We start from the raw sequence: 15113 nt of genomic DNA, 5'->3' as shown, positions 1-15113 counted from the left end.
ATCGTGCAGCAGTTTCCATCACTTTGTTTCTTAATGCTTTTGTACTCTTTTGTACTCGGGTAGCAGTCAGAGTTTTTAAAATAGCCCAAAGTCAATGCATGAACTTGTTTGCTGAAGTTACAGTACAAAGGAGTAAAATTAATGAGTTGAGCAAAGTGGCATTACAGGTAAACTGTTTTAATCAGTAGCCATTCCACAAAGCAAATGGATTATATTTTTAAGGAAAAGTTTTAAAAGGTTCCAATTTATCATATGATTATTACAGAAGATATTTTAGTGTTTGCTCTGATTAGCTGCTGCTTGTTTTATATCGTTTATAGTGTAACTTCTCAGGAAGCAAAACTTTGTTTAAGGAAAGACAAAGCAGCATCAAGAAATATTTATTAATTATAGTTGTGATATTATATTCAGCATTATATGGCATTCTTGAATAAAGCATCAGCCTTCCAATATCTGAGGGGCCTACAGGAGTGCTGGAGAGGAATTCTTCATCAGGGACTGTAGTGATAGGACAAGGGTGAATGGGTTCAGATTAGATACAAGGAAGAAGGTCTTTACTGTGGAGGTGGTGAGGCCCTGGAACGGGTTGCACAAAGAAGTGGTAAATGCTCCATCCCTGACAGTGTTCAAGGCCAGGTTGGTTGGAGCCTTGGGTGACATGGTATAGGGTGAGGCATCTCTTGCCCATGGCCGGGGGGGAGCTAGATCATCTTAATGTCCTTTCCAATCCTAACTATTCTATGATGCTGTGATTTTAACTGAGTACATAAGCTAAAGAACTTCATACAGTGGAAAAAAAAATTGGGTGTAATTTTTATGAACAACTGAAAATCGAAGCTAATTGCACTCTACAAAGTCTGATTTTTATATTGAAATGCACATTGCAACGTTACCACTGTTATCCTGGATATGCTGTGTTTTGTGTTAAATTCAAAATAGCAAAGCAGTTCTCTGCCTCTTGGCTTTTCTGCTCGGTTGCATCACTTTGATATTTCACATACTCATACACCTCATGGTTGTGCTATTATTCAGGAGGGCATCCAGAGGCTGGAGAAATGGGCCAGTGGTTGTCCTGTGCAAAAAGCTCGGGGCAGCCAAAGGGCAATGCATAATCCTGCTGAGGGGAGGGAAGAATAACCCCACTCATCAAGAGGGGCTGAAGGTCTACTGGCTGGAAAGCAGCTTCTCTGAGAAGAGTTTGACAGGCTGAGGGAGCTGGGCTTGTTCAGCCTGGAGAAGAGGCGGCTCCAAGAAGATCTGAGAGCAGCTTCTAGTGCCAAAAGGGGCTGACAGGAAACCTGAAGAGGAGGTTTGACAGGAGCATGTAGTAACAGGACAAGGGGGGATGGCTTTAAACTGACAAAGCAGAGATTTAGATAACAGGAAGAAGCTCTTCCCTGTGAGGCTGGTGAGGCACTGGCACAGGTTGCAAAGCTGTGGCTGCCCCATCCTTGGCAGTGCTCAAGGCCAGGTTGGACAGGGCTTTGAGCAACCTGGTCTAGTGGAAAGACCTTATCAGTGCATATAAATGCCTCATGGTGGTGGAAAGTGGAGAAGGTAGGGCCAGATTCTTCTCAGTGATTCTCAGTGGCAGGTCAAGAAACAAGGGGCACAGGTTGAGCTACAGGCAGTTGTCTTGAAAGATCAGGAAATGGTATTTTACTCTGAGGGCAATTGAACAGTGTGTCACAGGTTGCCCAGAGAAGTTGTGGAATCTGTCCGTAGAGGTATTCAGGAGCTATTTGGACATGGTTCTGAGCAACCTGCTCTAGCTGACCCTGCTGTAGACTGTGATTTCCAGAGGTCCCTTTCAATTATTCCATGATCAATACTACATTAACCTGGCAAATCAGAAAAGCCCAGATTGAGCCTGTATCACTTTTGATACTGTATTCTGCCATGTGGCTGTATGAACAAGGAGTAAAACAGGTGAAGATGCCGGTGAATATGACTTGATTTTACCAGTGGGCAGCTGTCATCAAGCAATTGTCTTGAAAGAAGTGAGCTACTACACTTGGCTCCGTAGTGCTACTAGTCCAAGTGCCTGTTAGTGCTGGCATTTTGGGAAGGGGTGTTTTAGGTTGTCAGTGTGCCGACAGGATTAAGTGGGTTTTAAGCCTCTTCCCATTTTTCAGAGCTGAATTAGTATTGCCCTCAAGAAGTTGTCTCATTATGTGAGCAACCTTCATCCAAAGGAAGGTCTCTAAATTTAGCACTGACAGAATTGTATTACTTCTTTCAACAGCATGTTGACTGTAATACTGCATCCACTCCAGACTTAGAATTCTCTTCAGATTTCACCCTGACCATCACAACGAGCACAAAGTGTACGGTAAGACAATTTTATTTTTTTCATGTATGGTCAATATCACATTGGACTAATAGCGCATTAATTATGCTTCATTTATGATCAGTCCTTGCCTTGAAACCTTCATTTCCATGGTACACAGGTGTCAAATGAGCTCTTGTAAAGAGAGATAAATGTAAAACTCCAGTAGTAATGTTACAGTATAATACAGGTACATGAGGAAAGGGAAAGATGAGGAGCCTTAGTACTGTTTTGTTATCTAGCCCATTCTCTGAAAGAAGAGGTTTCTGTTCAGACATCTTGTTACCACTGTGCTCAAGAATGACATGGGCACTATTCTCAGAAGAGCTTTTCTGTGTTTGGTAAAAAGTGAAAAACAACATAAGGACAAGGTAGACTACAGCTCCGACAATAAACATTTAGCAGCTCCTATGGCAAACTCAGTTTTTCAAACAGGAAAGTTGATGAACTTTACATGTGAAAACTGAGGGGGAGCAAATAGAACACTAGAATCTGAATCTGATAACCGGAGGGTTTACTGCATTTATTTTATTTATTTCATGCAAGTTAGTATTTTTACTTGATGGCAGTTAATGTGACTTATGTTCAAAAGGACACTAAGTCTAGAAAGGCTTTGAAATTTGATGGGAGGGGAGTTCTAGTTGCAGCATACACAAGCTTATTTTTAGTATTATTGACAGTATTACAGTACCACCTCCGTACCATGAAAATGAAGGTTTCAAGGCAAGTATTAGAGTGTTGCATTAAATTAAGTAAAGAATCTGGAACAAATCTGAGACTGATCAATTATTTGTTTATCAAACACTAGTCATTATGAAATGGAAGAAAAGGAAAAAGTTTTCAGTCTGGGCATTAGAATTAAATGAAAACTCAGCACAAGGGCATCTTTCAAACACTCCAGAGAAGTTGTGCCTATGTTGCTCACGCTGAATTTACATAAATGCACATTCATTTTGCAGCTTTTTTTTTTTTTTTTTTTTGGTCGTTCAGTACCTGGTGTTTTGGATTAATGAAAAATGTGCCCTGCTGTTTTTTTCTGGGAAGGCCCATGCAATTTATGTTGTGTGGCTTAGGTTCCAGTTTTCAGGCTTAAGTCAATGAATATACCAAAATGTTTTTACTTAGCATACTTCATGTAGGGGAGGGGGAGTGACTTTTGAAATAAAAATGACATGAATGTCTTTAGAGCAAAACCAAATTAGATATTCTAACATAAATATAAGTTTTTAGATGTGTATTTGTTGTAGATGTGTATTTAGAAGTGTACAGATGGGTACCTATGTGAGGATTCCTTTTTGATTTAAGATGCACAGCTTGCTTTCTTTGTTGGAATAAGGAAGAAAATAATCAAATAGAAGGATATTTGTATTACTACCATTAGGCAGGGCAGTTGTGATAAAGATGAGGTACAGATGAGAGAGTCTGGGTGTTTGGATTAAAGTAGTGCATTGAGTTTTTAAACGCTAAATGATAAGCAAAGGCAGGATGACCTAATTTCAAAGATTTTTATGATTGCACTAATATGCTTTTACATTCAACATCAATTATAAATGCTTTCTACCAATTCATTCAACTATCCTCATCAAATTTGACAAAAGGTGTTAGGCTCTGAGATCTGCAGTAGAAACTCAAATTTTTGTAGTCTAGGTTTCAGTGATACTTCACCTGAGAGCTTCATGCTTAGTTTTATGCTGCAGCATGTCACAGAATCAAGTCCAAAGGGGTAGCTGATTTTTAATATATCGTGGTAAGTCTGCTACAGCTGTTTTATTTGTCTTTTGTATGTATATAAGAAGAAGAAACGCAGGCCTCCTCTGATGCGGACACAAAGAACATAGAATCGTAGAATCATAGAATAGTTAGGGTTGGAAAGGATGTTAAGATTATCTAGTTCCAACCCCCCTGCCATGGGCAGGGACACCACGTTGCTGTATGATGTAATTAGTTAAGTATTGCAGTCTTGGGTATCTATGTCAAACAATGTAATACCTGTTTTTTGATGGGTCTGTGTGACGTTGCTGTATGATGTAATTAGTTAAGTATTGCAGTCTTGGGTATCTATGTCAAACAATGTAATACCTGTTTTTTGATGGGTCTGTGTGCTGGTTCACGCTGCTATGTATCTCCTGGTTTTAGTTGTCATAGAATCATTCTAGTTGCCTCAGGGCAGCATCAGCTTTGATTGCAAAGCTCCAGTTGCAGCCCTGGGTTAATTTTTTTAATACAGCCACTTTTGAATATCTGATTTACAAAATCTTGGCGATCTTTTTTGGCTTTTGGGTAGAGTAAAATAGCTTCTTTTGTAGACATCATTTTCCTTAGCATTAAACCTTTGCAAAAAAACTTCATTTCTGTTCTATCAATCTGTGGTATCATTGACTTATAAATCAAGATGTGCACCTTGCAGGGAGAAGGGGAGGGAAGTGAGGGAAAAACAATGTTTCTGCAATTTCGCAGTGAATGCAGGTCCTAAAAAATGATCAGAACTCTGTGAAGTATTTTGCACTTCATGATTTAGGTTTATTGACACTTTGAGTGAAATTTCTACTTTTTCTTTGATGGATTGGAGAAGTTTAGTTGGGAGTTGGCAGTTCATCCATCATATCAGGCTGCCTAACCTTGCAGTAAATGAACAATAAAAGCCCATTATTTATATTGAGATTTTTAGGAGATGCTTTAGGATTGCAGTTTGTCCTTTGAAAATAACATTTGATGTATTTCTTGTTTGCATCCATGTTTTGTTGTTCTGTTGGCACAGAAAGAGAAAGCTGGTTTTATTTCCCAAAATTCTAGCTTTTGATACATGTCTGTGCTGATTTTTGCCTTTTTTAAAAAATGAGCATTTAAAAATATTTTTGCTTTATTTACAAAGTATTTTATAAAAAAAAAAAAGAAGAAATTGAAATGTTGTACTTGTACATATCAGGCTTTTTTAGCTTGCAACCAAAAATTTTTCTCAGCCCTTTTTGTGCCATAACAGTGTGGAAGCAGATTTGATTGTCTCATTCCTAGTGTTGCCATTAATAACAAAGCCAACTTTAGACATGTGTTACCATCAGGAGTAGCATTCCTTTTGTATGTGGTCTGTTCTTCAAACCCAAGCAAGTGGAAAACTTAGGTGCGTGGTGGTGGGACAAAAGAGTTGTGGTCTCATCTAGTTGGAGTACACAGTGTAATTGTTGAAGAGCTGAACGTTTAGCTGACAGCTCTGGAGGCATTAGCTGTGTTGGGGTCTGTTGCTTCCTCCCATCAACCCGTTTGCACATCTGTGGTGACAACGTGGTTTGTTGTAAAAGCTGACAGGAATTGGAGCCATAATGCAGTCATTTTACCAACTCATTACCACATTTGCCTTGATTATGACTTGGAACACTGCCAGGATCTCTCAGGCAGGAGAAGCTGCACTTATTTCTGTAGTAGGATGTTAACTAAAATCTGACGTTATTTTAGCCTTGGTCACTTTGGGATTTTGTTTTGTTTTGGTGTTTGATTTTTTCCTTTAGAATAATAGAATTTTTGAAGTTGGAAGGGACCCATAAAAATCATGAAGTCCAACACTCAGTGCTTCATTTTCTGCTGCATCTAACGTTATTTTGATAGCAGCATTAGAAAACAAAGGAGCCATGACTTTCAGTTGACTTTTCAAATTAGTCTCAGCAGAGAAGTTGACCTCTTCTTGATTTTCCCCATACGTTATTTCTGTTCTTGTAAACCGTTCTGGTGAACGCTTCTGAGAGGATTTCATAAAGACTGTGGGAAAGCTTCTCCTGGCAGAGTTAGGAACAGAGGTTTTTTTTCTGTTCCTTGTCTGAAAAGAGCACAGAAAGACTAGCCTAATCTCAAGGCTGACCTTTGGGCCTTGTCACCCACCTTTTGCTCATCTTTGGATTTTTTTTTTCCCCTCTCCATTTTGTCTGTTTGTAGTACAAACCTTTTACTTCCTGAAAATTGATAATGCAAGTGCTGAAATAGGTACTTCTTTCTAGACATCACAATTATTGCTAGTCTGACCTCTTGGCTAATTATCTGGTTGCATGATAGTGGCATTTAATTGTACAAGTTGTTCAAAAACCCTGCAGTTCAGAAGGCAACAGGATAACTGTTTTCTGGTTTTAGATAAATAGACTAAGGACATAAATGCCTAGAATTAGCGATGAGCATCCACAAAACAGAAGAACTATGCAATTCCCAAAATGTAAGATCATAGTGTTAATTGACTCATACCTGAGTTGTCTGTCCTTCCATCTGTAAAATATTTTAAATTAACTCTTATACTTTTATATGATCAAAAAAGCCTATCCTAGCAAAGTAATTAAGTCATTCTCATAACAGATCAGCCTGATGTCTCTCTGTAGGTATATCCTAAGGGTATTGCAGATGATCCTGTAATGCATTTATTGAGTCGTATCCTTAAAAAAAAAAAAAAGCTTAATGCTCCAAATAGGGGTTTTCTTCCAGGTGTTCAATTAAATAGGTCTTCAGGAAAAAAAAATTGCTATCAAACCTGAGAAATATATAAAGATTGAGTGAAAAATAAACATTTTAAGTGTGACCTTATGTTGTGCTTAGGACTTATTGGTGAGGGGTGTCAAGGCTTTTTGTAGAGCATATGTTCTTCCTACTGACTTTTCCTTTATTCCTCTTGTGGTACATCACAAAACAGTATTTTTAGCAGTAAGTTTATTTATCATTATTTAGGCTTCAAAGACTGAAGGTTTACAAAGCATAAAATGGTTGCACAGAATCATTATATGAAATTGTTTCAAAGCACTTCTAGGGCAAGTTGCCTTGATTTCAGTCTTGCAAAAGATAATGGCCAAAAATAGATTTAATTAGCCTGCAAAAGTGCATTTTCCTAAGAAAGAGCTAGGGTTTGTCACTGCTGATTTTAATGAGACATCTGGCTAATATCAGTTAGTAGATGCTGCTAGGAAAATATTCCATTAATTGTATTCTGAGTTTGATCACTGTGTGAGCTTTTGAGATAACATATAATGATGATTACCCTCAGTGTAGAAATCAATTGACAAACTTCCTCTTTTGTCTGTGAGCATTTCCCCTGTGAGTCCATCAAGGTTGATCTTTCCTAGCTGAATAAAAATATCCCCTGGGAGGAAAATGGCAGTATCTCTTCATTGCTCCCAGGAGATGTTGTCAAAGAGCAGTGGATGTGTATAAAAAGTGGGAGGGAGGAAGCGGGTGAAAGAAGGATAATGAACCAGAGGACGTGACTGATGTATTAAAACCTTTAGGAGGAGAAAGGAAGTTGAGTTGACTGGAGAAAAATATTTTGTCTAAGGAAAATCTTTGCTTGTTAGAATTTTCTTAAGTGTTAGACAGTTTAATTTCTTAATACCAAATTTTCCATTTGGGAGCCACCGGTAAGCATTAGGATACTAATCTTTAATTGCAACATTAAGTGAGAAACTAAATTTTGTAAGCTAATTGGAAATCTGGCTTTGAGTACCGTGGTTAAACACACCTTAAATGCCTGATTTCTGTTTAAATGAAAGACTACTTTATCATGTTAGAATGCAGGATTTGTCTTTCTCATCTGTGTAGTTGTTGGTAGCCTCTTCTACAGAGATCTCCAGATTCTTGGTCTCTTTAAAACGCAAAATCATTGCGTGAGGGGTTTCTTTTCCTTGGGATAAAAAATGCAGCAACTCTGCTGTGTGGATGACAAACATTCCATCTCCATGCTTGGATAAACTCCATCAAAAGCACATTATCTCCCACTTCTGTGGCCAGCTGGCTAATTGTATTTGTTGTAGCCACTCACTGTTGGAACATGATACTAGTGAAGAGCAAGAATGATAAATGACTCAGTGTAGGTGATAGCAATAGTAATAATTTTTAATTTCCTTGTTCCTAAGTGAATTGGTAAGGTTGCCCTTATGAGTTCCCACAAGGAGTCACACAGTCTCATTTGTTTTATCCTGTTAAAATACTGCATATACAGCCAAACATTTTCTTCAGAAAAAAACCCCTTAGTATTCAGATATATTTGAAATAAAATATAGGCTCCTCTTGCAATTTCAGTAAGGGCTGTAAGTGAAAGGATTGAAATAATATGCACTAATACACATCTGTTACATATGTTAAAGCCTTTTGTGATCTTAATATATTTGGTGCATGTTACGTGAATAAATGGTGGAAAAATAGGCTCAAGATAATTTGTGTGTGAGGGAAGAAAAATATGTTAAAAGCAAGTGACTCTTACTGGGAGGACATACTTCATTTACGAGGGGTGGTTTTCATATGTTTACATTAACACCTTAGAAACCCTCAGTGATGGATGAAGACCTTAAGCTGCTTTGTGAGCTCCTCATCGAAACCTGGGTTTGACAAAATTTTGGGTAGAAATTAGCAGCTGCTATTGTAATTTTGGAAATATTTTGTTCTTAGTTGAGCAAACTCTTTGTTGACCTGTATAGGATAATGCTTTGCAGTCTCTGTAATGTACATCTATTCCTAAATATTTCATTAGTTCTTTATTTAACCCTCTTAGTTCCCTGGGGAAATATGGAAACTTTGTTCAGGGGTTGAAGATTTTGTTCTTATAACTCTGCTTTTCTCCTGGCAATTTATAGGAGAATACGAAGGATAATATTTCTGTGGTGTTTCCCAATATTTAACATCCTTTGAGGCTAGAGCTGCAGTTATTTATTACCATTTTAGAAGTCATTATTTTTGTTTTCCTCCTTCATGGTATTCAGGAAACTGGCACTTGAAAGATTCTTCCAGAGAAGGCTCAAGTTCTTGCTGATTAGTCATTGGGGAAGTTGTAAATGAGCTGTCAAAGGTGGAGCAAAAAGATGAGTAAAACTGCTGTGGAGGAAATAACTGTTATTGTACCGTTGATTTAAAAAAAAAACAAACAAAAAAACCCAGCACCTAAAGCAATAGTTATAAAACATTGTATAGAATTCATGGGGGCATTGTTTGCTTCTTCCTTTTCTTAGGTTTGACTCTTTGTAAGGAAGATGCCACCTTTAATAAAAATCTGGCCAGCCCTATATTCCATTTTAATATGATTGTGTCTGTGATTGCTTCTAGTATGCCACTTGTAGATAATTTTTTTTTCCCCTTATATTTTACTGCTTAGCTGCATGTGTTAAATTTTACAGGAGGACTTAATCTTCCTTCAAGCTGTAAACATCGGAAATTACTTTCTTTGTAGTATTGCATCTTTAATAGAAGAGTGTGATTGTTACAGCTACTGCTATTTGTGGTAGTGCTCAAAAGTGAAATGAAAGGAAAATGCTTTGAACTTCACTTTCATAAAATTATTTCACTGGAATGTGCTTAAATATTAAAGATGTGTGTTGTGAGTTTCAGGATAAAGCCACTACCAAGTAATAAAAATTAAAAAAGCCAAGAGGGTAAGGGAAGCTATAATTTCCTCAAAAGAAAATATTAACCAAACCCAGTCTTAAAGCTGGTTTTGTATCATCAGGTATTTCAACATTGATTTGTGCAGATGTTTGATATTTTTTTTCTTTTCCCAAGCTGTTTATGTGGGGTACCAGATCCTTTCTGTAGTGGTGCAAGGCTTACACTAATGTACCTTAGGGTAATGGTGGGGGGATGATTTAGTTTAGGGGGTTTTAGCTGTTCTGTTTGGGAGTATTGAAGTAGGCTTCTGTAATGCAATCTGAGATCCTAGGTTTTAGTAGCTCTTTTGAGGAAACCTTCCTGCTGCCTTATGAAGAAGCAGGAATTTTAATGTTTCTGTAAAGCATTTGGTAAGAGAAATAACTAGAACTGTATTGCAGCTTTATATCCCCCAGTACTTTGCCAGTGACATAGAGACAGGTCTTTTGCAACCTGAATGATTCTGGGCGCTCGCAGCCCAGAAAGCCAACTGTATCCTGGGCTGCATCAAAAGGAGTGTGACCAGCAGGTTGAAGGAGGTGATCCTGCCCCTCTACTCTGCTCTTGTGAGACCTCAAGAGACTCTTGTGAGACTCTTGTGTGCAGTTCTGGTGTCCTCACCATAAAAAGGACATGGAACTGTTGGAACAAGTCCAGAGAAGGGCCACGAGGATGATCAGGGGACTGGAGCACCTCCCGTATGAAGATAGGCTGAGAAAGTTGGGGCTGTTGAGCCTGGAGAAGAGAAGGCTGCGTGGAGACCTCATAGCAGCCTTCCAGTATCTGAAGGGGGGCTATAGGGATGCTGGGGATGGACTCTTCATTAGGGACTGTAGTGACAGGACAAGGGGTAACGGGTTCAAACTTAAACAGGGGAAATTTAGATTGGATATCAGGAAGAAATTGTTTACTGTAAGGGTGGTGAGGCCCTGGAATGGCTTGCCCAGGGAGGTTGTGAATGCTCCATCCCTGGCGGTATTCAAGACCAGGTTGGACAAAAGGTTTGAGTGACATGGTTTCGTGTGAGGCATCCCTGCCCATGGCAGGGGGGTTGGAACTAGATGATCTTAATGTCCTTTCCAACCTTAACTATTCTGTGATTCTGTAAGTGCCACATCTATACATCTTAAACACTTCCAGGGATGGTGACCCCACCACTACCCTTGGCAGCCTGTTCCAATGCCTGACCACCCCTTAAGTGAAGAAATTGTTCCTAATACCCAGCCCTTAACCTCCCCTGGTGCAGCTTGAGGCTGTTTCCTCTTGTCCTGTCACTTGTTACTTGGGAGCAGAGACCAGCCACCTCCTGGCTCCATCCTCCTTTGAGATAGTTGTAGAGAGTGTGATAAGGTCCCCCCTGAGCCTTCTCCAGACTAAATGCCCTCAGTTCCCTCAGCCCTTCCTCATCAGACTTTTATCTAGACCCTTTTTCTGCTTTATTGCTATTCTCTGGACCTGGGAAATGGTGTCGGAGATTTTACTATAGCCTTTGACGTGGCAAAAAAAAAAACAAACCGCAACTCTTTCTGTCTTTAAGATTCAATGTCATTGACTGATTTTTCGAAAATCAGTTGTTTTGTGGCTCCCCTAATAGCAGACTAGCTTGAGTACAAAAAGATCTATAAAACTGAGCTGTAATGAAAAAAGGTACACCCTGGATTTAAAATACTATGGTAGGCATTAATTTTTAGCATTTGCACTTAATCTGTGCTACATGAATAAAACCAGGCCATCATAATAAGGCTATAAAAGTCTATCCTTTGAATTCCTAGGTTGCTTAAAGCAAAGCTTGGGAGCTTGTAAGAAGCTCTCAACTTTCCTGGTATGAAGAAATCGTAAAATTGGGTGAAGGAAATGGTTGTTCTTTGACATAGACCTACCTCATCATTAGGCTGAGGTTTTCTAGATTAAGCGTAAATTTGAGGCCTTGCTTTCACTTGTGTTCCTTCCTTACATGCTTGCTTTCTACAGAAAGGTCTTAGAGCTGCACTGGGATCCTTCATGCCCCCTGTATTTTAGCATTGAAGACCACCAACCTTTTTCTTTTCATTAAACTTTTATTTGAACCCTCAGTTTCATACACAGATGTATTGGAGTGGGTGGAATGAATTGTTAAATAAAATGGAGTATACTCATGAAAATAATGCATAATTTGGTTGAATGCCTTTTTAAGGGTTATGTTACTCGTAGGGGAACATGCAGTCTAGAATCAGCTAGGTTGGAAAAGACCTTTAAGATCGTCAAGTCTAACCATTAGCCCAGGCTGCCTAGACCACCACTAAACCGTATCACTGAAATCCTCTGTGTAAAATCAAAAAGAGGAAAGGAAGAAGGCAGTTAATTTAGGCTGAAGTTACTGGAAGGCTTTAGAATACACTTGAGCTTATGTTTATTACCTAGGTGTAGGCAAATAACTACTTCTGTTTAATAGCAGGTTTAAACTTTTGGTTTGGTTTCTTGTTTCACAGCGTAAGCAACAGGATCTGTGCAGTTTCACTTTCTAGATTTCCTCAGCTGTAATTGGCTTCTGGAATAGCTGCCATAATTGAACAAATTATGAAATTGAACAAAACAAGTCTTGTTTTCCCAAAGACGTAAAACACATGCAAGAGATTTCTATCTGGATATTAAATGCAGCATTGGTAAATTATGGCAGGTTGCCTTAAAATGTTTATTAAAACCAAATTACATAGTTGAAACCAATTTTGCAAAGAAAAATGGTCAAGCCATGTGTGTGTTTTGTTTTTATTAGTTGTTTCAAAACTGGTTTGAAAATCTGTTAGTAAAGATACCCATTAGATTTTGAAACTGCAATATGTGCTCTTAAGAGTTTTCAAAACATCTTTCAAACTCTCCCCTGGATCTATTTAACTATAAGCATATACTTTCTATTCAGCTATGCAGGACTGGGGCTGCCTGTTGACATAGCTCACCAGAGTGTGTGTTTTGGTTTTGGTGTGCTTGAAGCTGTTCACAAGGGTTTATCCTATGGGACTTGTGGAATTTGTTTTGTTGGAATATTTGTCTGCATTTTTTTTTTTTTAACCTTTGGCTGAATAATTTTTTCAGTATCAATACTGAAGGACATCTATCTGTTTTAGAATGTAAGAAAAAGAATTTAATGGATCAGCGTAGAACTCCTGTTCTCTGTAGTCACCTGAAATCTGTAAATCTGTAATCCCTGAAGCTCTGCATGAGGTAGTCTTTGTGATGTTTAATAATTACTGTTTACTACCTCTTGATTTAGATAGCCAAAGTTCAGCGTTTCAGGTTGTTTCTGTTAGGGAAACCATTGATTATATATGAAATAAAGTTGATACTTATCCTAGTCATTTACAGAAATTGCACAAATCTTCTTTCCCTGAGCATAAGAGGCAGCAGATAGCAGAGGACAGTTTCTTTCCTTGTACCCACGGTTTCTTTCCAGTCTGAACCTCATCCTCCCAAAATAAAAATGCCAATGTGAGGATGTTTTCTCAGTGTGTTTTTGTTACTTCTTCTACCAAATATATAGATAAAAGCATCCACCTTAGCTATGGTGTGTCTGCATGGAGCTTTTAGCTTTCTGTCCAAAATGTAGCTTGATAGTCTTGCTTTCTCTGGAAGCCAGTATTTTTTTTTCTGAATTATTATGTTTTTGTTGTTGCCACCTTGTTCTCCTTTCTGCAGTAGTCATGTCCTAGGTCTTACTTGTAAGCATATCAACTGTATTGACCTGGTCTCTGAAAAGTATTTTTATGACTTAGTGGATCTCTGACTAATACACAGAAAAGATTGTGCCTTGATAAGAGCAGTCTGATGGGTCAATAAAACTTTGTCAAAACCTTCTCAATCTTTACCCAAAAAGGCGTATTAGAGACAAGGCTGTGATTCACTTGGCAACGAATTTCTCAGCGTTGAGTGTTAGGACTCAATGAGTGATAGGGATGGAAGAGTCACCATTTCCACCATCTGGTGCTCATTTGTCATGAAGCTCCCTCAGTGTCTCCTTGCTTCTTACATTTAAGAATATTTGCCCACATCATAATTTGAAACTTGCAAGGCTTCTCTGAAGTGCCCTTAGCTGAAGAGCAAACACAGGTGCTTTAGCACACTCTGTTCTCCACAATGTTGGTGAAATCTGTTCTGGATTTAGACCAGAGAAGAAAAATACCAGAATGGTTTAGCTGTCATTCAGTTTACATATTTCATAATGATAAAGCCTTGTGCCATTCAGTTTACCTGCATTTGTAAGCATATTTGATTTTTTGTCTTCCTTTCATAGTCTGTCTCTGAGTGAGTATGAAGGCCACGCTCCAGAAACTGTCTTTTGTAACCCTTGAGAACGATCAGTTTCCTAGAGTAGGAGAAAAATACTAATGCTGTGAGAGGAAGGTTATAATCAGTTGTTTGCAGTTAGTTTTCATGCAGCAGGCCTGCCATCGTGGAATTGGTACATACCTTGTTTGAATGTACCGTAGGTGATGTGAGGGTGGGTCCCTTCCTGCTGTCACTGGGATGAAGTCCCCAGCTGCTGTAGTTTGTTACTCAAAAGCTGTATTCTAGGTTGTTTCTTAAGGCTGACATAATAGAAAAGCATAAATGCCTTGGTCTGATTTGCTTTTCGTAGAAGATAGTAGAAAGCAAATAAAGGTGAGCATGGACAGGATTTCAGAGGTGAAACTGTGGCATAGAAATGCCTTTTAGTAGCATCTGGGACTCATAAAGCTGTTCTGTCAAAAAACAGGCTAGTATTAAAAGACTGCATAACTAATAGTGTTGGTATACTGTTTTGTGCGCGGGCATTTTGTGCCTCTTTCTCTTCTTCTTCCGCTAATGAACTATGTACTGAAGAGAGGCTTTTTTTGAGGTTAGGAGTGGGATGGCAGGAGGGACAGAATAAGTGTTCCAAGGAATCCTATGGAGAGTTACTATTAGAAACTACCAACTGCTGGAAAGGCCAGCATGAAGTATTTGGGAATCTTTTGTCTCTTATCTGTGTGTGTAGTAGAGGAAGGAGAAATATTCCCTGCCTGTTCATGCTCTGCCTCAGTTCACAGGGAGCTTTTATGGAAAATAGTGTTTAGCTATGCAAAGAGTGAGCATGTCATGCAGAATCCCTTGTGCTGTGTTTTAATTTAGTGATGGCTGTGGTAGCTGTAGGGGATAAGGATGGAATTTGATGCTTTTTGGGGGTCTGTGCATATGAAAGTCTGTATTCTGTGAAATTCTAGTTGAAGTTAATGTGTGGGTTATTGTGGAAAATCAGACTAAAAGTTGGCGTGTAATAAAGTGCATTTTCAGTGGGCTGAATATTCTCAAGTATGACAAATGTGCGATGACTGCTTATTTTTTCGACTTAGGATTTCTAGCATAAATCTAATCTTGTTTCTCTCAGTGCATGAAATGGAATAGAAATCCCAATAAA

At 38.6% G+C, this 15113-nt stretch overlaps 1 protein-coding gene across 4 annotated transcripts in view; it reads left to right on the top strand.

Annotated features, from left to right (window-relative positions):
- PRMT3 (protein arginine methyltransferase 3) overlaps positions 1–15113 on the top strand; it is a 64002-nt gene that overhangs the window by 37591 nt on the left and 11298 nt on the right. For 3 of the 4 annotated variants that reach the window (XM_057414349.1, XM_057414352.1, XM_057414353.1), the window contains one exon: positions 2246–2332. The exons of the other annotated variant lie outside the window; for it this stretch is intronic. In XM_057414349.1, coding sequence (XP_057270332.1) covers positions 2246–2332 — 87 coding nt within the window. The remainder of the gene's footprint in view (positions 1–2245; positions 2333–15113) is intronic. 4 annotated transcript variants of the gene reach the window in all.

The sequence above is a fragment of the Pezoporus wallicus genome, unplaced genomic scaffold (assembly GCF_028554395.1).
Source record: "Pezoporus wallicus isolate ANWC-B61680 ecotype Strahan unplaced genomic scaffold, APGP_CSIRO_Pwel_v1 contig_5967, whole genome shotgun sequence".
Lineage (NCBI taxonomy): Eukaryota > Metazoa > Chordata > Aves > Psittaciformes > Psittacidae > Pezoporus > Pezoporus wallicus.
This window is presented reverse-complemented; position numbering and strand designations above follow the sequence as displayed.